Raw genomic sequence first — 23108 nt, 5'->3', positions numbered from 1 at the left:
GGACCCCTAAGGATCATCCCCGGCCTTTCCCTTTCTCCCCGGACACGTTGCTTTTGCTGTGGCCTAATTGCGTTGTTCTTGGTGCCAGGAGCAGGTGCTTGGTAAACAGAAGCGGTGCTCGTTGTGGATTAGTCTCAGGGTGTTGGTCAGGAGGGTTAACTACTGTAAGTAAGCACCGTATGAATTATTCTCCTGTTTTGTTTTTCTTTTTTCTTTTTTTTAGAGTGACGCTTTGTTCTGCTTGTAGCCTGGGCTTGTTGTTTGTGGTCCTTCTGGCTCTTATTCGTGTGCTGAAGGTATCCTTCAGTCTAAATAGCTCCCACTCCTCTGTATGAGTCTTTAGACGGTAGTTGTGCCTTTCCTTCAGCATTCAGCTTCACAGTGCTGACCAAGTCAGGGTGCAACAGACTCGTTGCTGGTTATCCCGGCAGCCCACTGCATCAGCGTGAAGTCTTTCCCCTGTTCTTAAAGCAAGCCTATCATGATTGCATTGAGTTTTCCAGACACAGCTTAGAGCAGTATCCGTTTCTATTTCTTTGGAAGGCTGCATGCATCTTGTTTTGAGGCATCTTACAATTGTAGCGCTGGACATGGTTGGAAGGACGCGTCCGCTTTTCCCAAGCAGTCCCACATGTGTAGCAGAATGTGTATAATGCCTTAAATGTTGATATCTTGTCTTTCATGCAGTTTCATTTTTGCTGGTGTTTAGGCATCTGGTTGTGTTGTTTATGACATACTGATCCTGATGTACTTTTATTTCCAGCTTTGTGTCACTGGGATTTTTTCTAGCTCCTATTTTTTGTCAAATTCAGTACAGTTAAAAAAAAAAAAAACAACTGTATTTCAAGAACGCAGCTGATAAGGCCAAGAATCTTGTATTTAGGACAACTTATTTTCTCCCTCAGTGATTTCCATAGCAAGCTTTCAGTGCTTGGACTGTTTCCCATCTTGTTTGACTTAGCAAATAGCAACATGCTATCTAAGTCTATTTTTCTGCTTTAATTTTCTTTGACTATGAGATTGTTCGTCCTATTAAAGATTTTGTAGCTTTTCTGAGCTGAAGAACTAATACAGTTGAGTGGTTTTTTTTGTTTGTTTTTTGTTTTTTTTTTAACCGATTCCTGCTGGCACACTTGCATCTTCCAAAGACAACACTCCCGGCTTTCCCCTGATCTGACTGCCTCTGCTGGTCAGAGGCAGGTTGAGTCTGAACCTGCAGGTGTGCTGAATGGCCAGGTGCTTCTTGTCAGAGTAGTAGCACAACTGATGTTTGCCTTCCTTTCTCTTAGCAGGGACAGAGATTTAGCGCTGTTTTCCACTCCAGTTTGTAACACGATCTGCAAGAAGTTGCAGGTCCCACTTGTTTAGGGGATGCTTTCATCTCTGTCAAAGTTAGCTGAAACTAGACAAGTTCAGAAATTACAGGAAATGATTTTATCAGCTACCTTCATTTTTTTCCTCTGTTATCAACCTCATTTACAGGCATGCTAACATATGAGGGCAGTCTGATGTGATCTAGCTTCTCTATGTTTTGCTAAACATTTTGTATTTCATCCCATTTTTGCTAACGCACTGTTTCTTTAATCAACTTTAGAAATGTTGTTGCTGTTGCACAGTTGCTGTTGGGATGCAATCAGCAACTTCTTGACATAGGACTCAGTAGAGGACTAGTGAGTTTTCCAAGTACACCTGAAGTTGAAGTGATATCAGACAGGCTCTTTTTAAGACAGTAGATAAGGGAACAAGAAAGCGGTGATCTGAAATTGAAACCGAGGGTACTGGAGTTTGTGTGGCTTTTGGCTGAGTACTTCTCAGTCCTACACCTGTTACATCTTGAGGGATAGCCTAAGATCACTTTAGCACCACTTGAGGGTGTTTTGAAGAAAGGCACTCCTCTAAGCTCTGCCAGCATGAGGCTGCCCACTCCTGGTATGTAGGTTGTAATATAACATGTAGAAGTAAAGTGTGAGCTTGCTGATTTTTGAGAAACAAAAACTCTGCTTATATTCTCAGGTTACCTGATACTAAATGTTTTTCTTGTGTCAGACGCAGCTCCGAAAACAGCTGATCCATGAACTTATGCACCCCATTTTAAGTGGAGAACTTCAGCCACAAACTGTTCCAAGTGACGACAGTTCGCTTTTGATCACAGCTTCCAACAGTTTGGTGGCAGATCATCTGCAGAGATGTGGCTATGAGTATTCGCTTTCTGTTTTCTTTCCAGAAAGTGGCTTAGAGAAAAAGAAGGTAAGTTCGGTAATCCACTTCCTTTAAGACTTCTCGAGGAGCTTTGCTTTCTGGGGAGTTGTTATATTCCGACAGAATGGACAGAAATCCCTGTTAAGGATCATCTGTGTAAAAGACTTAAATATTCAGGTCTACATATATGAAAACTTTAAACCCACAGCAGGCTAAAGACACTGTGTTGGAAAGGCATAGTGCCACCCTCTTAGCCACATGCTTGCTTCACCCATAGCTGTGGTTTGACATGACAATTCATGTTGCAGGCCTCTTGGGGAGCTGACCCTTATTAAAGCTAGCCTTTCAGTTCACTGAAAGTGTGGTTCACAATCAGTTTCTGTTTCTAGTTATAAGTTCTGGCTGAAAAGGGCAGTCTTTGCCCTTTGTTTGTTTGTCCTCTGCGAGTAAATGATAATACGGTGAGTTTTTTTCCTAACTGAAAATTAATTTCTTGAGCTGGTGAGCAGTTAGTTGTCATCTGGATTAGTGAGCTCATCTGATTGATATGGTAAATCAGGTGAAGAGGCAGGGAGAGTAGCAAGAGCATGCATCCAGGTTTGGGAGGAAACAAAGCCCTCTCTTCAAAGCTTCAGTTTGTCATAGAACGATGCACTGCCATATATCTTTGGTAACAGAGATAAGCAAATGTGGAACTTGAACAGTAAGCTGCTGAAAACTTTTTTACAAGGTGATAAATAGATCTTTCTCAACTGGAAGATGTTCAACAACTGTAAAATGGTGGTTGTTGCATTGTTAAAGTATTTAACCTTTTCTGCTTTCTCTTTTTTCTTTTTCTGAAAGCTGTTGTCTGTGCAAGATCTTCTTCAATTATTGAGGATCAATCCAAAATCCAGTTTGTGCAAATCACTGGTAAAGTTGTTTTGATTCTGAAAGTAAGCTAGGCTTCCAATTGTGATGATGTAGACTGGCTAAAATACTGTCTTATTTCTTACAGACTTCGGGAACTCAGAAGGAGAATAAAGGTACAAGATACTTATACATGATGGAAACAAGGATAGTTGTGTCGCCTTCATTTTTATTAAGATGCTAGCAATAGAAACTCAGATTTCTTGAACATATGTTGATCTGGAATAGCGTTTATTTAATAAGATTTTGAAAGTTGTTGTACATCAGGTATTAAATGTAATGATCTTTGGATGTTTTTCACTCCAGTGTTGATGAGCATTACAACTATTAGCTTGCATCTATTTCAAACGGCAGTTAAAAGTTTAGCTGACTTTCCATTTTTTTTAATTTTTTTTTTAATGTGAGAAATCATTCTCATACCTGCATGATGAAACCTGGCTATATTAAATAGCCTGAAGTAACTTGGTCTTCAGAAACCACTGTTCCCTAATGTCATTGTAACTACAGTAATAATAATCTGTTCCATCAAATGACCATAGCAGTTAAAGAGACAAAGAGAAACAGAAGAAAGGAAAAGAATGAAATGGAGTGGAATACACTTTCAATAAAGAATACTTCTAGTAAAAATCGGTAGCTTACTAGCATTGATTTTTATTCAGTATTCACTGTGTTCTTTCAGTTAATTGGGTTGTTTTTCTTTGTGTAGTGAAAATGACTTCCTTAGTTGCAGGCTTGAAAAATAAATTTTGATGTGATCTCAGAAGTAACTGATCTATTGGATCTTGAAAGGTTTTCTTATGCAGATTTTAATGGGGCTTACAGAACATCATCTAAGTAAAGAATGTAATGACAGAGAAACTCAGACAATCTCCATACCTCCTTACAGAGAATCTCTTGGTAAGTGCAGCCTTTGCAAGTAAGTCTCCCCAAACATTTCCATGTTGGTAAACGGTGTGGGTGGTATACATTCATCACTTACCCTAGTGTAACCGAAAGTAACAATGAATAGAGGTTATGCATATATTGCTTGTACAGGGTTTTTCCTAATGTTTCTTAAAATAAGACAAAAGTCCTGCTACAATTTTTATTTTCTTGTTTTTATCATTCAGCTGTTTTCTCAGGCATTTAACTGACAGCTGTGACATCTTAAATGGACTGTGAATGGGATGTGCTGAAATACGTTCCGGAAAACATAATTGTAACTGCATGCATTGCTTTTCTGTATGATAGTGTTTGAGTTTTTTAGGCACAGATTGGGAATTCTTGAATTGTAATATGCACACAATTATTAATACTAAAATGTAGAAGTTACATGCAAAAGAAAACTTGTCCTCCGTAGTAAGGAGGATGAATGACAAGATATGCCGCAAGTAGTGCCTGAACAGTTGAGTCCCTCCTGTTGCATGTGTATTGTGTGACAAAGAGCTGATAAATGCCATTTCTGTGCTACCACTGACACAGGACTTTCTATGACAGTGATATTTATGTGCACTGAGGAGCTTCATGCAGAGACATAGCGCCGTACAGTTTTTGGTGGGATAAGTGTGATGACTAACTTATTTTTAAGTTACGATAGTTATGTTGCTTTTTTTTTTTAATAGCTGAAAAACTTCAGCTCATCGATGAACAGTTTGCTGATTCCTATCCCCAGCATCATAAATACGAACCTTTAGAGGCCAAACTTCACGAATATAGGAAAGAAATAGAGAAGCAGCTTCAAGCAGAGATGTCTCAAAAGGTATCACTCTGGCAACTGAATTTGAGGGAGAAACTTGTGAATACTGACACCTTACAGTCCTTTAATACTTAAGAAGACTTGAAGAAATATCATAGAATCATAGAATCATAGAATGGCTTGGGTTGAAAAGGACCTCAAAGATCATCGAGTCTCAACCCCCCTGCCAAGTGCAGGGTCGCCAACCACTAGACCAGGCTGCCCAGAGCCACGTCCAGTCTGGCCTTGAATGCCTCCAGGGACGGGGCATCCACAACCTCCCTGGGCAACCTGTTCCAGTGCGTCACCACCCTCTGTGTGGAAAAACTTCCTCCTAATATCTAACCTAATATCTAACCTAAATCTCCCCTGTCTCAGTTTAAAACCATTCCCCTTTGTCCTATCGCTATCCGCCCTCGTGAACAATCGTTCCCCCTCCTGTTAATACGCTCAAATATGGCTGATATGAATATGGCTGATATGAATATGACTAAATATGGCCGATCATGAATAATTACAAATACAAAAAGCTAAGTGAATCAGTTACCAATTCTTAATTTGATGATACTGCATGTGTATATTCTCATTTATCCTTTTTTTTTTTTTTTTTTAAATACATCTACAGAATGTTAAGGTCTTTATCCTTATGTTAGTTTGGTAACACAACTTTTTCTTATTTTGCTTCTTAATTTGGTACATTTTATTTGCTCTTTGGTTGTTTTGTCTTATCGGGAAGTGTTTGCATTTCATAGTAAACTATTTCCCTTCCCAGTTAAAATTTTGGAGCTGAAATTTCAGTATGATGAGAGGCATGAATTATTGCTGTATACTTTGACAGATAAATTTAATTTTTTAATACTGATTAGAGTTTATATTCTATTTCAAAGCATTGCACAGAAACAAAATCAGAACAGACATGATATTATGAATTATTCCATGTTTTTTTTTCTTCCTGTAATTAAACACAAAGCTCTTTTGGAGTCTTTTATTTCACTTTATGAATATAAAAAGTCTGTCAGTAGATCTTATGTCTGAAAAATGGAGCAGAGAGAATATACTGCAATTCAAAATATGTTTTTTTGTCAAGATCAAAAGCTTATTTCAATAGAAAAAAGTATAAATAAAAATTTTTAGGCACACTTTGAAAGGCACTCATCTGCATGTAAACTGTTTGAGGAAAACAATTTAATCATATCTATTAAGATAGAGAAGTAGAAGGATGGAGAGTTAAAACTAAAGTCTGTGCATTTTATCTTCATTTTTCCTTTAATCTTCACTCCTCGGTAGACACTGGATTTTTGGTACATAAAGCATGCTAATTTGGGCATTAAGTTTGTCTCAGTTTAAGCAAAGCAGGAGATTGGAGACTAAAGCAGATAAAAATCACTTCTCAATTCAGTTAACTTTAAGATTCTGTAGCAATGTGAAGTGAGTTGAATTGCTGTAGGACATTTCTAACCCACTTTGTGTATGTACAAGTGAGGCTGTGCTGTCTCACCGCTTTTCACAAATCCATGTCCATAGGACTGAACTCCTTGATCAGACGTTACAAGTGTGTTATTTTTTTCCCCTCTCTTTAACCTTATTTTATCCAGTCTTACAGTTTTTCCATCATTTCTTTTTTTTTCTTTTGCTCATTTTTTTTCCTCACATTTTTATGCTGGTATGCTTACTTTCCATCATCTTCAAATTTTGGAGAATTGTGTGAGGTTGCATCAATTGTCGTTGTTTTGAAAGGGTCCTGTTTAACCCTCTTTTCCTCCTATATGTAAAAGCTTCAGCATTTTAAAGAAGTTGAAATAGCCAAGATTAAAATGGAGGAGAAAGCACAAAGCCAGAAAGAAATCTCTGAGCTACGGTACGAGTTAGAAAGGACACATCAAGCAAAGGCTGAAGCTTTGATTTCTCGTGAAAAGAATGCTATTGAGAGGCTGCAGAAACAACAAGAGGTAAAATTCCAAGTACTTGTTCTTAATCTAGTGCAAAGTGATTGTGAGTCAGTCAAACTGTTCTTCTATCTGTGGCAGATTTACCTTTGGTTCTTATTCAGCTTATTCGTGAAAACTTGGAATTTACTTTTGTTTTCATAATAGAGGAACCCGTTCAGCAAATACAAGGATGAGTATGGTTAAATATTTAAGCAAAGTTCGCTGGAAAAGGAACAGTTCTGCAAGCTAGGGTTGAGCTGTAATAAATACTTTTTAATCTGTTTTAATAACTTCATTGAATTCAGACCACTGAGATTTTTTTAGGAGTTGATGCAGCTGTTTGCTCTTTTATTTCCAAAACACAGTATTTAGTTCTACTATAACTTCTTTCAATTGCTTATAAGAACTCTGAACTAAACGGGATATGTAGTCCACATGGTACAGATAAACAGATACATGTCATTGGATGTAGAAGAGTTTCAGTAGCCATTGCCTTTGCTGTAAGCATCTCCTCCTTTAATGATAGAGACTGTGAAGTAAAACTAACAGTAGTGTTTTGTGATTCAGATAGAAGCAAAGGAAGTATATGCTCAGAGACAAAGTCTGCTGAAAGATATCGAAGTCATGAGGACCAGAGAGGCGGAACTGAAGCAAAGAATCGAGGCATTTGAAATGTAAGTTGCTGAAGGGCATATTCAATTCTAAATATTGTTGTTATTCTGGAAAGCACACTTCAAGTTGTTACTGCTTCTGTGTTTTAAATACTACCTTTATTGCTCTATCATCTCTTTCATATGGCAAAATGAGCATCCCACAAAAACTTGTGTATTTTTTTTCTAACAAGCCAGCAGAGGGTGCTGATAGCGTTGGGCATGCTACTTGATCTCTTTTGAAGGCTTTCTGGTGTGGGAAGCTGAGCTAGGGTTGCCCCGGGAGAGCTGCGTAATTGGTTGGTACTGGATTTTAATTAAGACAATTTAGTTTGTGTCACATCTTCTTGTTCTTAATGAGATAGAATGACAGGTTCTGATCATCTTTTTAAATTGCTAAGGTGTTCCAAGCAAACACATCACCCTTTAATGGCTCTAAATGTTATTTTAAGAAAAAAAAAATTGAAAACCTCAAAGTTTTGGCTTTGTAACTGGTCACTGTATGTTTATGAATATTTCAGCACTCAGAAGCTTCAGGAAGAGAAAAATAAAACTATTGATGATGCACTTCGACGTCGGGAGGTTGCTGTGAAGAACATAGAGGAGACTTATGACCAAAAGCTTAAGACTGAACTCTTAAAGTAACTCCTTTCTTTTGTCTCTAATAGGACATATATTAATTCCTATGAAAACGGAAATTAAAAAAATATAGGATTTCTTTTGAGAAATGTAACAAAGTAAGGACTTACAAGTTATTATTAGTTCTTAATTGCCTGGAATTATTTACATTTTTGCTTCTCTTCGCTAGCAAGTCAAGATGTTCTATCAGATTCAGAAAATGCTTACTACAAAAAATAATTCTCTTTTGATTATAGGCTATATTATTTTTTGTAGCTTAAATTCTGTGTTCTTTATATGGGAAAGAGATGTGAGATAAATTGTATGTTTAGACAAGAGGATGTGAAGCATTAGTAACTTCCTTTGGCCAAGATTAAAAGAACTGTCCCTTTTATGGATCCAGAAAAGGCATGGAGGTTAAATTACAGTTAAAGAGAGGTTAGAAGTTTCTTGGAAAAGCAGTGAGAGACACACCAGCCCACACAGGCAGGTTAGTTCTTAGCTTAATGCCTCCTCATTTTTGGGGTCTCTGTTGTAGGTCACCCTCTCTTACTGACTCTAATCTGTTTCAACGTGATTGCAAAGAATTTGCGTACAAGTGCTCTTTGAAATGCTCATCTGTGACCACATTTGAGGTGTTGCAGTGGGTATATCCCACCTTTGTTACTGTGCTTCGAGTGCTTTGGTCACTTGGCTTCTTGATGCAGCAGATGCTCTCAGTGTGTTACTGCTCATGCTTATATCATGGCATGAAACAGTCATCCAGTTAGAAAGGTAAACTGAATGTCTGATGTATTGTAACTTATTCTTGCAAGCCAAATATCAACTGTTGGTATCAGCTGCCAGTAAGCAATAAGTATTATCTGGGTTGGTGTGTCTGTGCTTAAATTGCAGAGGAAAGATGTAAAGAGCAGGTTTTGATAAGAATGATGTCTCGGCTGGAACTGAGTAGATACCAGGGTTTTGTCAGAGAACATTGAAATGCAGACCTAACTGACCCTCCTTGGTACCTTGTTTTACCAGTTAGTCACTAACAGCTAGTTACAAGAAATACTTGTAATGCTCCTGGAGATTTCCATAACATTGAACAGTAAAGGTGGATGACTGCTGGGCTGTGAATACCTGGACAGTGCTCAATGTCTAGCTGGTGGGTGGCGGCATGCAGAGAAGCCCAGGGGACAGTACTGTCTTGTACCATCCAACACCTTTATCCATGATCTGGATGATGATGCTGTGTGCTCTCAGCAGCTTTGAACGTGAGGCTTAATTAAAGGGAATGGCTGCCACAACAAATGACGGTGTTTCAATGCAGACAGACTTTGGTAAACTTGGGGACTGTGCCAACATAAACCTTAGGATTTTAACAAGGAGAACCACGAAGCTCAGCACGCGGGGCAGAGAATCCTTCCGCAGTGGAACAATTGGGGAGAAGGAATGGACTGAGTAGCAGCCTTTCTGGACATGGAAGTTGCAGTGAGAACCAGATTGACTCATCCACCAGCATGCTCTGGCAACAGCATGATGGCTGCGTTAGCAGCAGCTTGGTCAACAGGCTGAGGGGTTGTTGTCCCCGTAAGGTGCTGGTGTAGGCTGCACTACGAATATCATGCCAAGTTTTGGGCTCCTCAGTTCAACAGAATTGTGGAGAAGCTGGAGAGAGCCTAGTAGAGGTCTGTGGGGATAGTGATGGTGACCTCTGAGAAGAGGTTGAGGGAACACAGTTTGTTTAATCTGTTGCAGACCAGGCTAGATGATCCGGTAGCACCCTGCAGCTGCTTGAAGTTTTCAATCTTTTTGCTTCTAGATATCAGCTTGAATTAAAAGAAGAATATATAGCCAGAACCAATAAAGTTACTGAAGATGAGAAAAAAAATAAAGGTACCCATCTCTCTGTGATTAATAAAGCAGCCGTTGAGAGCTTTTACTAACAGATATCAAAGCAGTGTTGTTACTGAACAGTGACAGTGTTCAGTAAGAGAGGCATAACTGGCAGAAAAGCCACCAACTCAGGCTTTGAAATACATGTAGCGAGATCCAATGGCAGGTCAGCCGCTCCTTGCGGTTTAAAATGCAGTGGGAGCCAGGAGCTGGTGCTTCACACGGAGGCTGAAAGCCTGCTTTTTCAATTCCCCAGCTCTTTCTGAAGTTCTCCCAGCTCACTCGTTCTCTAATTGAACTCTGGTACAGCCTGATTGAATCGTTGCCAGCTTCTGCATTTATTGTGCACAAGATGTTTAACCAAAGCTTGAGAAGAGAGGCTGAGGCAGATAGCATGTTTAGACTTTTAAGCTGGGGTCATGTGAAAGAAATGATATATCATGTGCATATGAATTTGATTTACTTAATTCTAAAATAGCTTTACATATGCATATGTATACACTCACACAGTGATTTACATAATTTTGAAGGCGTATGTATACATACGTGACACTCAGTTATTTTTAATTCTTGAATTAAGTTGAATGCTGGACTTAGCAGCTTAAATTTTTTTGCTGATACAGACCTTAATATAATTGTCTATTAATTTAATTCAGCATTTGTAATCCTCCCTGCAGAGAAGGCCATGCTTTTGCGTGAAGAAGCTGTTGCCGTTAACTCCAAAAAGGAGGAACTCAAGCAAGCTGTATCACGCACGAAAGAACTTGAGGTAATGCTAAATGTGAATTTAGAGAAACTGTATTCTAATAACTGTATGTGAGCTACATTTAAAAAAAAATAAGTGAAATAAAATCCAGTTTATTAGTATAACAGTTTCTCTCCAGAAACGTCTTCATAAGCTTCTGAATTGTTCTTTATCTGCAGCTGGATTTGGAGTCAGTGAAGGCTCAGGTTCTGTTGGTAAATAAACAGAATCAGTTGTTGACAGAAAAACTGAAAGAGGTATCAGACTATCCTTTGCTAAAGGAGGAGAAACTGGAGCTCCAAGTGCAGAATAAACTTCTTAGGCAACAGCTGGATGAGACTCGCACTGAGAACCAGCATCTTCGAGACAGTCAGTGTGAATGATTTAGTCATTTTCTTGTTCGTGTTTTATTTAAAGTATTTGTTTAGAAATGCATTTTCATTAAAATACATTCTTTGTATTATGTTTACTGTTAGTTGGCACTAACCCCCAACTGATGAATCTAAGTCCCTGATATTTTATTTTCTTCAGTATATCTGCATAGTAGAAATGCTGAATTAGTTGGTAGCTATAGTAACATGAATATCCCTTCCACCTCTTGAAAAGAGAAGTACAGTATTTCCAATAATAGCACTAATATGGTTAATAATGGTAAAAATACTATTGCGTCTTGAAGGGTGAGCCTGCGTGGAACCAGGAGTTGGACTCGGTGATCATTATGGGTCCTTTCCAATTCAGAATATTCTATGATTTTGTGACTGTCGTTGTAAAGTGCTGATTATTTTTAATGTGCATCTGAGATGACTAGAAAGTAGAGATGTATACACCCAGTTAGGTCGGGTTATGTATTTTTCTTCTATAGTAGGACAACGTATCTAGTTCTCAAGCAATTATGCTAACAAAACTTCAGTCCTTTGTGAAAGGAAAAAAAAAAAATCTTACGTACTTGCTTCAAACGAAGCCTAATTTTAGAAGACTTTGCTATGTCCTTGAAAACAAACGAGCCTTAAGTTTCAAAGAGATATATTATAGAGACGTGCACAATTATTCTATGTCAGACTGTCATTTCTCTTTTGCGGAAGAACTGTCCCAGCCTTCAGCAGAGCACCTGGCCTGCCAAGCAGAGCTGAGGAAGGTGGAACATTCCAGGAGGCTGGCAGTGGATGAATTTGAAAGTCATAAGCAGTTTTTGGAAAAGCAGCTACAAAGTGAGGTAAATTATTCTTTCTTCTTTTTGTCATCCTGTTCACATTTATCTGTGTACCTGTGCAGGCTGCTCTGCAGGTAGTTAGGGGAATGCTTTGCACTCTGCTTGTTTTTATGTAAACAACTTACAGAAAGAAAGAAACAACAACAAACATAAACCAACCAAACAACCAGAGTAAGTCTTCTCAAGCCGTTGAGTTGTCAGTGCTGACTTTCACAGGTTTTGCTGGGCCTGAAGAGCACTGAGAAAGAAATGAGCGTTCAAACAGTTCAGATTATTCTACTTTTAAGAATTACCATGTCTTGTTTCCTGTGGATCTGCTTTAGGTTGAGCGTTCTGCCCAGTTAAAGACCCAGCTGTTGGACTCTGAGGCTACTGTCAGGAAGTTAAATGTGCAGGTTGAAGATCTGAAACTACAGTTGAAACAAACACAGGCAGGTTTGTGTCTTGTACTAAAGACGTCCTTTATGAAGTTTGCTTACCTAATCAGTGTAAGAACTTCCAGATTCTGAAAAAATCCTTCAGTTAAAATGTTGCCATTGAGTATATATCAAGCTTAAAATTAAAATCTGTTTAAAAGCCTTACAACTGCCCTTTCAGAAAACAAACACATAGGAGGAAGGGAAAATGTTCTTCTGTGAACACTTAACATTTTCTTATTGTATCTGTTTTGACTCAGTATAAAGACATTAATGTTTGGTGATAATCACTTTTTTTCACAGGGGTGAATTGTGTTTTAATGCATCTTGATTCACGAGCGTTCATAGTAAGAATAATTGAATTACATAGCACGCAATTTAAATCTAACTTTTAAACAGTTGTTGTCAAAACTAATAACTTAAGCACCTCGCACAGACATTAGGAAGGCGAAGACACTTTGTAAAGCAATTCAATCTGCTGAAGAAATGTAATTCTGAAGATGCCTGTCAAATTGCTAATATCAAATATGATAGATTTCATTTTTGGTACACGGGTAAGTAAATTAAAAATGTAGAATTGAATTCTGCAATGATTATACGTTATGTAGAATATGTTGCACCATAGTTCAGTACACGCAATATTTTACATTATTCATTAGACCAGTATGCATATTTTCATACATGGTATAACTGCCAGTACCATTTGTAATTGGAAATTAATCAGTGTCAAAATAACAAATATATTTTAATTTAATGAAGTAGTTCTGCATGGACTTCTATTTTGCAGCATTGTTAAGGATATTATTGAAGAACTATTTAGTTGGAATAAAAATAAAGCGGTCATTTTGCTGAGAAAGATGGGTCTTCAGGGCTTACTGAAACAGAGGCAAACCAGGAAGCTGACAGCCCTGAAAATTTCAATGTAGCTGATGATTTTTGAGGAATGCTTTTTATGGTTTTATTTTTATTATTTTAATAACCCATTCATATGTTTTGCATTACTTTTTCCCAATTTCTTTTTGATCTAAATAGAGGCAGGTTTTTAGCCTGGCTTGTGTCCACCACACTGTAGCAACATGGCTGGATGTACTGCATCCAAAGTGTTGACATTTTGTTTTCTTTTTTAAACACAATTGAAGAAATAACAAAAAATTGTTTAGTAAGAATGTATTTTTAAGATATGGTTTTATGTGGAAGAATTACATCTAAAATTAAATTGATGATAATTTGCAGCTCTGTGGCTACATAAAAATACATTTAAACCAATACATTGAATTCCCAAATCTGAATAAATCCATTTTAAAATTATTTTGGTGAAACAAAATGCCATGTGTTATTACTTCTGTTTATTTATGGATCTCTCTCTGTCTTACCTGTCGCTCACATTCTTGATCTGGAAGCTCTGGAAAATGAAGTGTTTCGGAATCCCAAGCCTTCACTCGTTGACCGCTCTGTCATTGACCTCATTGATGATAGGATTGTACCTCATGATATTTATGCAGATAGCCTATTCCTGAAGAATACCATTATGAGTGATGTCGTCAAGGGAAATGCTGTGCCAAGAGCTGGCTATCACCAGCAGTTACAGACATGTAGTGTCTCTCCAGATTCTGACCTGGAGTATATGGCACAAACCCGGGCTAGAATAAAAGAACTAGAAAAAGAGGCAGAGTATTTTGAAGAAGCCTACAGAAACTACCAACACAGGATAATGCAGGATACAGCTGCAAGCAGAACACCAAGAAAGATGCAGTCCCCTTTACTTCTCCAGTGTGCTATTGGTAGAGTCCCCTTGACTACGCAGCATGAGCTTCTGGAGGATAATCCTGGCTCCCAGCATTCCCCTCTGAGCAGCCCAAGAGGCGAAAAATACACTGGAAGACATGGGCAGCCTGATGCCTTTAAAAATCCTTCAACACCACCACACAAAGGAGTGCCTCCTTCTAAGTGCCTTTCTTCTACTCCTGTTTACAAATTGGAAAGAGTTCTCCGTAACAAGAACCGTTCAGATGGTAAGTTACTGTTATTATGGAAACTGATTGGAGTTCCTCTTGAATGGCTCAAAGAGAAAGATTTATCAGTGGTTATCTTTCACTCATCAGTTTATTTTCTCAGGAGCAGGAGAATCATAGCAGGGCTGCACCTTAGCAGGGGTCACCTGCTCCAGCCCCTGCCCCAGTAGCACACCCAGAGCAGGGTGCCAGGCCTTCATCTAGGCCTGTACTGCTCTTAGTTCAGGTAGTTTTAAAGATAAGGCTACTGCGTCTTATTCACAACATGTGTAATCCAATTATATGCAGAGATTGTTTCAGAAGTTGGTAACTACTTTAGAACACTATTAAAACTAGTTAATTGTAATTAATCTTCTATCTGTATTCTTACCTTTTCATGTAGTTACTGCAGTTGCAGGTGCACAGCAGAAGACTGCATCATCTGGCTTCTGTTAGATTCTCTTTTCCAGCCTGAAAGGTCTAGGTTTGCTTTTATTTGTTCTGTTGGCTGGGAGTTCGTTGTCAGTATTCCTGAGCAATTGAGGGGGAGAGGATTACTGTTTGCTCTTGAGTTTGGAATATTTTAATTTGCTATTAGTGCCTAAGAATTGTTTAGTAACTTTTTTTTTTTTAAGTTTGCTGGCAGGACTCAGCAAAGCAAGCAAAATAGAAAACAATTGAAGGTTTTGAAGAAAACACGTTATTCTGTTTCAAACCTGCAGTACATCTGCTTCTTGAATCATGCGATTCTTGTCACTCTGTATCAAAATGGATTTAATAGAATGAAAAAAATAGAAATAAAAACACTGAGGACAGCTTCTGTATAACAGAAACACCAGAAGGGCAGCTAAGTTTGGAAAAGTGTTGGCTGAGGTGAGCTGGTGGAAAATGTGGAGAGCAATGATGTGGAAAGGGCAAAAAGGGATTGATCGTTGCTTCACAGACCACAGAATCCTGCAAAGTTTAAAGAAAACAGAAGGAAGTACTTCTTCGTATCATGAATAATTTGTGGAATTTATTGCTTCTGTGGTGACGGGACTAAATGGGGGAATAAAACTTCCCTATCAGGAGGGCCCAGAAAGGCACTGGATGATGGAAGGTGGTGGTGGCAGGGGTGTGTGGCCAGAGGCGAGATATCTATGTTCTCGTTTTCCTTTTTCCAGACGTTTAATAACAGATGCTCTTGGAAATATGCTACAGTCTGAGCTATTGTGGCTCTCCTTGTGTTTAAACTTCTCCAGTAGCTTGAAAAGAAAAATATGTGGTTTCTTTAGTACATTCCTAAATTCTTCAGATAAACTTCGTCAGGTCTTGGCACCTCCAACTTTACAGAATATATTAACTATTCTCTCTCTTTTATTTATTTGTTGAGCTACTCTCTGCTTCCAGAATTAACAGCATCATGTTTGTCATAGTGTTGTGAAGACTGAAGCAAAAAAGTGACTATTCTTTATTTTTTTTCTTCTATTGTGAAGCAGTGGACCTGTCTTTTCCTATTATTACTTACTTACCTGTTAAAGCACTACTGTATAACAGAGACACAAGTTCTTGGAGTGTGTTTTGAAATAGGCTTTTGTTTCAGAAAGCAGGAAAATGAGTAGAGAAGTAGAGATTTTTAGATGAAGTTTTCATTTTCAGGAAGAAGAAACAAGGAATAGGACAGTGGATTTAGAAGAAGAAAGCATTTAAAAAGCTAAGAAAACTGGTGACGAGGTCTCTTGTGAAGATGCTGAAAGAGAAGGATGAGTTGCAAGTTATTTGGCAATTTGGACAACAAACTCTCCAAATTAGAAAGAGAGAAGACATTTGTTGTGAGACCTCAATGCAGATTGCTACTGTCGCTCTTAAATATCAGAAAGTGCAAAAAGTAGCACAAAGGATACATGAGTGCAAAAAATTATGAAAGTCACTGAGGCCCTGGAGCGTGTCCAGAGAAGGACAGCGAAGCTGTGAAGGGTCTGGAGCACAAGTCTTATGAGGAGTGACTGAGGGAACAGGGATTGTTCAGTCTGGAGAAGAGGAGGCTTATCTCTCTCTACCACTCCTGAAAGGAGGTTGTGGTGAGGTGGGGGTCGACCTCTTCTCCCACATAAGTAGAGATAGAATGAGAGGGAATGGCCTCAAGTTGTGCCAAGAGAGGTTCAGGCTGGATATTAGGAGAAATTTCTTTTCAGAAAGAGTGGTGAAGCAGTGGCACAGGCTGCCCAGGGAGGTGGTGGAGTCACTGTCCCTGGAGGTGTTCAAGAACCGTGTGGATGTAGCACTGAGGGACATGGTTAGTGGACAGTATTGGTGGTAGGTGGACAGTTGAACTAGATAATCTGAATGGTCTTTTCTAACCTTACTGATTCTATGCTTCTATGATTCCACCATCTGCAAGCTTGATTAAAAGCCTTTTTAATGCACAGTTGGTTTTTTGCCTTGGTTTCCAAGGAAGCTCAAGGCTTCTCCTGTCATACAGTCTGTGGTGTCCTTCCCTGATAACAACCCTTGGTAAGGGGGTGAGATCTTCAAAAATTTTCTTCTTCCCTTTGTCACCCATTTGCATTAATCTGTAGAAAATGAATGCTCTGCATTGTTTCCTAATGAAGAATGGCCTTTGTGAGACCTCAAGCATTCTCTTTTTCTGGCCTAGTATGCACATTGCTAACTTAAAATACAGGTCAGCCACATCTTCCCTTGATGCCCAGTATGGGAGAAATGTTTACATATTTGGCAAAAGGCTTGGATTTTGTGAGTAACAGGAAAGTGTTATGGGGAGCTGTTAATCATAGACCTCGTGAGCAGAAAATTTATGATAGTGAAGAATTGTAGAGGAGAATTTGACTACAGGGGAACGAAATTAAAAACAGGACTTGGGTAGCTGTACACATGAGAAAATGATTTACTGAAAGGCATCACTGCTCAAAAGTAATCAAAAAATTGAAATGTTTTCTGTTTGTGGGAAGGAGGAGAAGGGGCAGGCAGGGAGGGTGCTTTTGAGTCACCAGCAGATCTGAAATGCCAGACTGTTTTCCAGACAAAGTTGCTCTGCTTTCATCAGATCCTACACTGCTGGAAATAACCAGCACAAGAAAATTTATACTTCATACAGAATTGGATGTTAGCTGCCCTGTAGTGGTGGTGCGTGCACAGTGCAGTTATGCGTGTGTTGTGGAAACCAGACATATCTGACAAGTAGAAGGATGAATAAATGATTAATACAATTTGTGTTTTGCTTTTTTTTTGTTGTTCTGCAGATGCCAGTGACTCGTACCTTGCGTCTTCCCAGCAGAGTGTAGATCAGGTGCTTTCTCCTATTTCAAAGCCACGCATTCTTTCACGTTCTGAGTCTGTTTCTTCCTCACCATCCAGTCATGGAGAGAAAATCAGGTAATGTCACTTACAAAGCAACATTTTAACCTGCTTTTTAAGGGAAAAAAAAAGTCTATTCATGGTTGTAGCTGCTTTTACAATTCAAATAAGCCATGAATTTTATGTCATAACTTTTCTAAAGGTGGGTAACACTTCCATCTTTAGAATATCCTCTCCCTTTCACATTTTCCACTTAAAACTCTTCACATGTCAGTGTTCTGATGAACTTTTGAACACACTGGATGCTGTCATTTAAAGCAAGGTATGTTGTGGATCTTTCTTTTTCAAAAATACTGCAAGCTGTGCAGTGCCGGAAGTCTATAGTCAGTTAGGCCTTCTGTTTGATTTTATTTCCTTACACAGTAGACCATTTTCAGACAGTTGAATAAAAGATTCATTGCTAATAAATTATGTGAATGAAGTAGATGTAAACATACTTCTAGCAGTTTGCTTTCATGAGCTCTCTTGGGATTTGACAGATCTGACTCTCTAGTAGGCTTCTTCATCATCTTTATACATACGATCCTGATAAGACTAACAAGAATTTCTGCTGATGTTGTCGACTAACTTGAGAACAAACGTCATTTCAGAAGGCAGTTGACTCTTTAGAGGGATACACTTCATTAAGCTGTAATGCTAACATGTTTTTCTACTAAAATCAAGTTAGTGTGCCTGCATAACTTTTTCTAGAACAGGAATCTGCAGTCTTCTTTGCATGTGTGTGAGTAGCAGAGCTTTTCTCTTGTCCTTGTTTTAAGATGTTTGCTGGGTAAATGAATAACTCTGAAAAATTAAGCTGCACAGGAGTCGTCTCTTTCTTCTGTCTCTCTTATTTCCATATAAAAAAAATTCTTCTGTAACTAGTGGTTACCAGTGCCTCCACTTTCCAAAACTGAAAATCTTGAATCTTCAGAAAAAGATCGACTGTTTAGTATCTAACGTGTCATTCCCTAGGAAAAGACACTTGAATCAGTGTCTTGCTAGGCATCGTTCCAGATTTTACTGCTGTAGAAAGATGGTTGTGCTAAGACAGCTCTAGCAGGCATTCATAGAACTCTCTTATTTTCTTGCTATCCAGCCCTTAATGTGCATTTAGTGTAGAGAGGATCTTTTCTGTAGTTAGAATTTTGGAAGAGCCTTTATGTTCTTGGCCTTGAAAAGCAGCTATTAAGATTTTTTAGGGAGTGTGAGATTAATTCTGACTTTGGTGTTTGCCTTCCCGTGGCCCTCCTTTGTCTGTGCATTCACATTTTCATTTGCTGTATTGCTGTGACAGAACTTAGAAAGGGAATGTTGAGTGGTAACTTGCATGTTAAGGTTTTATGGGAAAGTGCTCCAATTCTGTGAGGAAACGTACTTCTTTGAAGGGCGCTGGGGAGTCTGAACTCCTACAAAAAGGAATACACTGTGGGAACAGTAAGCTGTATGACCAAGCTGTGTTACAGAGAATAGGCAAGGGTCTGGCAGCGGGTGGTGGTTGCTTTCTTGGGTTCCTTGTGACAGATCAAGGATGTGTGGTCCCAGTAGCTTTCCTGGACTTCCTGCTTTCCCAAGACTTCCTTAAAGGGAAAATGCTGTTTTGTTTAGGATTTTGGAGGGGTTTTTTTGTGCATTACACTATTTTCTGTTGTTTTAAATGTTTGAGAAATGCCATGTGTGGGCTTTTCCAGTTATTAACTCCAATTATTAGGCAAAAGCCACATCACTGATGTGTACTCTGGGATTAGTTTTATCATCTGCAGATTTTAAGTGACAGTGGGAACCTAAGTAAAAAGAAAAGGAAAGATGATGTTGTAACACCAGTATACCATTAAATTAGACTTCTGTCAGTGGGGAAGAACAGTTGCTTCTCTGAGCAGGACCTTCTTGTTTATTTATATTTCAAAATATGAGCGGTATGAAGGAAGCCAGTAAATAGACAGGAAGACTGGAGTTATAAGGCAGATGAATTATCTAACCATTCCTTTTTCATATATGGCTGAAGCTGATTGTGAGGCTTGTTTTAGGTTAAAAAAGTAACTTTATACATTAGCAAAACAGTTTAGATGGTGGTGGTTGCTTTTTGTTTATGTTTTAATGGTCATTTTAAGCTTAACTCTTGCGATTTCTTTGGTGTTTTTGGGGCAACCTACCAGCTTTTATTGAATATGTCTCATTATGGGGGGTATGGTTTTTTTTTTTTTTTTTTCATCCTGTGCTTTTTGGCCTATAGAAGGCCTGAATTGCTTAGAAATTCTAAGCACAAACATATTTATGGAAGGGTGAAAAGCAACAGCTGGTGTGAAGTAAGCTCCTTTATAAAACGCTGCTGATGAATTGGTGACGTGCACTACTCTTGCTATTCTGATTCTGGTCAGTTTAGTAGAAAGGTCACGTGGGAGATACTGTTCTTTCACATCATCTTTCTGATTAGATAAACGAGGATTTAGAATGGGGGCACTAACCCCATTTCTTATAGAATTTTCATCCCTGCGTATATGTTTTGCCAGACACCTAATCCTAATACGTTTCAAACACATCTGTTAAAATGGCATTAAAGTGGGAATTGGTTGAACACAGAGCCAAAAAGAGGCCTTTTTTAATTTCAGTTGAGTGCGTGTCACACTGTTGCATTTCTATTGTTTCAGTCCAGTGCCTTTATGTCATGTATTAGGTCTTGGGGAAAGGCTGTGGGGTCAGTGCCTTAGCAGAGAGCTGTCATTTGGTACAAGTTAGAGAAGTGTATTTCAATACTGTAACTCTGGAGGCAGAAAGCTGCAGTGTTTTGCTTGCATGGATTTTACGTACAGTTTAATTGGTTGCTATGCATGTGAGTAAACCTGTATTTAAATCTCAAACTGCTGTTTGCTTAAGAGATGTAGCATTTGTGTTTATTTAAATTATTTACTTTCTTCTTCCTTCTTTCAGTCTTCAGAATCATCGGGTAGATAACCAAGATTTCAGTGATATTCCCAAACCAGAGAAACTAGTATATGAGGACCCTGAAGAGCACATTTCTTCTCTTGAATGTAAGTTCTAGTGAAATTTTTGACTGTTTATTTAACATCATAGGGCTTGACAGTTGCAAGACGATTGTCTTGACAGTTTAAAACTGTAGCTGGAAATGAGAAATTCCAACTCGTGCTGGAAATAAGGAAAAAGAAACTGGCTCAGGTGATGAGGAGTTCTTTTTATTCTTATTTGCATCTTTAGGAAAGGGTACGGAGTAATAAATAGATACTAAAATCTAGTTGGTTCTGAAATTTGGGAACATTCTTGTTCAGAAGTCTTGCATAACCGTGTTCTGACTAATGCTTGTCTAACACTTGCTTCAGAATGCTTTAAAATTGTGTGCGTTTTTGCTTGTTGGGTTGTCTTAAGCAAAGCATGCAAGTGTGTGAACTAACCTGAGGCCTTATTGCAATTGCTGCATAAAACAAAATCACAAGGAGTGTTTTTCATTGACAGTATTGGAGCAGTATTACCAAGTTGTAATTCTGCAGATACATTTCTGCAGCCGTTACTGCTCTCGTTGAGTTTTCCTTCAGTAACCGAGGCTTAGGTTATGAGTTAGAAGTTACTTTTAAAGTATGTATAAATGTGTGAGGAACACTTGAAATTATTCTGGCATTAATCAGTACCTTAGAGTATGCTTGGAACATATGGTTAAGTTTCTGAAACAAATTTTTTCTTTTTATTTGTTTGTTTGTTTAAATTTTTTGGTTTGTGTTGCTGGCAGGGGGAATTTTGTCACTATGTTGTGTTTCATGTTGTGTGCTACAGAGATGTTTTCTTTTTTTTTTTTATGCGCTGGAGTTAAGCCTGCAGAGCCAGTTTTTGAAAATTTTGCTTGTAAGTAAGGTACTGTAGAAAGAATAATAAAAGTTAATGTACTTTATAGCCATTTGTGTATGAAGACAGAAATAGAAGCACAGTATGGGTTTGATTTCCTAGTTTCTCAGCATTTAAAGAACCTATTAATGGTGGGCCTCAGCAGCTTTATCTCCCGTGAAAAGGTGAGTTTAATATAAGTAAAATGATCAGTGAGAAGGATGTGAATAGTATGCTTTAACATCTTCCTCATTTCCAAAATTAATCATGTCTATAAAGTCTTGAGACTGACAGATACGTCTTTGGAGCGTACATCATTCACGAATTGATAGCAAAGAGCTGGTTGTTATATGGGAGACAGAGAACAACCGAGTTTCAAGAAAATATGCGTAATTGGTGTGAGTGTTTTCCCAAGTTGCTTTCACATTAGAGGTTTTTAGGAACACGTTTCAGTTTTGCTGTATCACATATGTGAATGGACTGGCATTTTCTTGCCAGTTGGGCCTGAGTACATGCTGTGCCCAAACAGCTTATTATCACTGTATCATTCAGTGACACATGGTAGTCAGTAGGAACGATATTAAGAGTTTGCATATACCAATGATTTCTAAATTAACAGTACTTTAGTTGAGTCAGACTGCCTCAAATCTCATGATCTAGAAGGCAGATCAGAGGGGGGATGGTAATGCTGGAGAAATTAAGAGGGAAGAGGAACGTAAAATCCAAGTATACATAGTATAAGATACGAGAGAAGAAGGAAGTTAATGAGCGTATAAAAAAAATCAATGGAGTGAAGGAGATACCACAGAATATGGGGCCCCCAACACAAGGACATGGAGCTGTTGGAGCAGGTTCAGAGGAGGGCTGCGAAGATGATCAGAGGGCTGGAGCACCATGAGGACAGGCTGAGAGAGCTGGGGCTCTCTAGCCTGGGGAAGAGAAGGCTCCAAGGAGACCTTCTAGTGGCCTGCCAGTACCTGGAGGGGGCCTACAGGAAAGCTGGGGAGGGACTTTTTATAGGGGCATGTAGTGACAGGACGAGGGGAAATGGTTTTAAACTGGAAGAGAATAGATATAGACTAGATATCGGGAAGGAATTCTTTACTGTGAGGGTGGTGAGACACTGGAACAGGTTGCCCAGAGAGGTCATGGATGCCCCCTCCCTGGAAGCATTCAAGGCCAGGCTGGATGGGGCTATGAGCAACCTGGTCTAGAGGGACCATTCTATGGTTCTATGCTGTAAAGGCCACAGAAGAAAATGTGGAAAGCCTTGTAGTCATACTTTGAGCTTCAGCAAGAACAGATTGGGTACTGACTGCAATTACTTTTAGATATGTGCTGGTCATAAGGACATACTGCATCTCATTCTGTCTGTCCTTACAGAAAGGAATGAATATGTATGAAGAGGTTTGTATTTTTTTCACTGTGCAGTAACCATGCTTCTTACAGTACTGTTTTGTTTGTTTTTCCTGCTTATGTGGTCAACAGACTTCTAGAAATGAGATGATAATATTTAACCAGAACCTATTTGTGACAGGATTTTTTCAGACTATTTCAACTTTGCAAATACCCTGAGACATACCGATGCTTCACAGGAGAATAATTTTGTTGTTGAAAACCTTGTAATTTAAATGTGAAGAGAGGAGGAAGAGAAATAATTAAGGAGAACATTTTCTTTTGAGAGTA

The 23108-nt window shown here is 38.6% G+C and overlaps 1 protein-coding gene across 2 annotated transcripts in view; it reads left to right on the top strand.

The window, feature by feature from the left end:
- OFD1 (OFD1, centriole and centriolar satellite protein) overlaps positions 1 to 23108 on the top strand; it is a 28701-nt gene that overhangs the window by 273 nt on the left and 5320 nt on the right. The window contains exons 2-18 of one of the 2 annotated variants that reach the window (XM_021410291.1): positions 89 to 164; positions 2047 to 2247; positions 3043 to 3111; positions 3197 to 3224; positions 3898 to 4005; positions 4710 to 4846; positions 6598 to 6771; positions 7318 to 7424; positions 7922 to 8041; positions 9823 to 9896; positions 10574 to 10665; positions 10821 to 11010; positions 11724 to 11854; positions 12175 to 12286; positions 13668 to 14279; positions 17498 to 17630; positions 20520 to 20620. In XM_021410291.1, coding sequence (XP_021265966.1) covers positions 2080 to 2247; positions 3043 to 3111; positions 3197 to 3224; positions 3898 to 4005; positions 4710 to 4846; positions 6598 to 6771; positions 7318 to 7424; positions 7922 to 8041; positions 9823 to 9896; positions 10574 to 10665; positions 10821 to 11010; positions 11724 to 11854; positions 12175 to 12286; positions 13668 to 14279; positions 17498 to 17630; positions 20520 to 20620 — 2356 coding nt within the window. In that variant the 5' untranslated portion in view covers positions 89 to 164; positions 2047 to 2079. The remainder of the gene's footprint in view (positions 1 to 88; positions 165 to 2046; positions 2248 to 3042; positions 3112 to 3196; positions 3225 to 3897; positions 4006 to 4709; positions 4847 to 6597; positions 6772 to 7317; positions 7425 to 7921; positions 8042 to 9822; positions 9897 to 10573; positions 10666 to 10820; positions 11011 to 11723; positions 11855 to 12174; positions 12287 to 13667; positions 14280 to 17497; positions 17631 to 20519; positions 20621 to 23108) is intronic. The other variant, XM_021410284.1, reaches the window with a different exon arrangement.

Source organism: Numida meleagris, chromosome 1 (genome assembly GCF_002078875.1).
Source record: "Numida meleagris isolate 19003 breed g44 Domestic line chromosome 1, NumMel1.0, whole genome shotgun sequence".
NCBI classification, from domain to species: Eukaryota; Metazoa; Chordata; class Aves; order Galliformes; family Numididae; genus Numida; species Numida meleagris.
The sequence above is the reverse complement of the archived record's forward strand: the minus strand, read 5'-3'. Positions and strand labels throughout refer to the sequence as shown.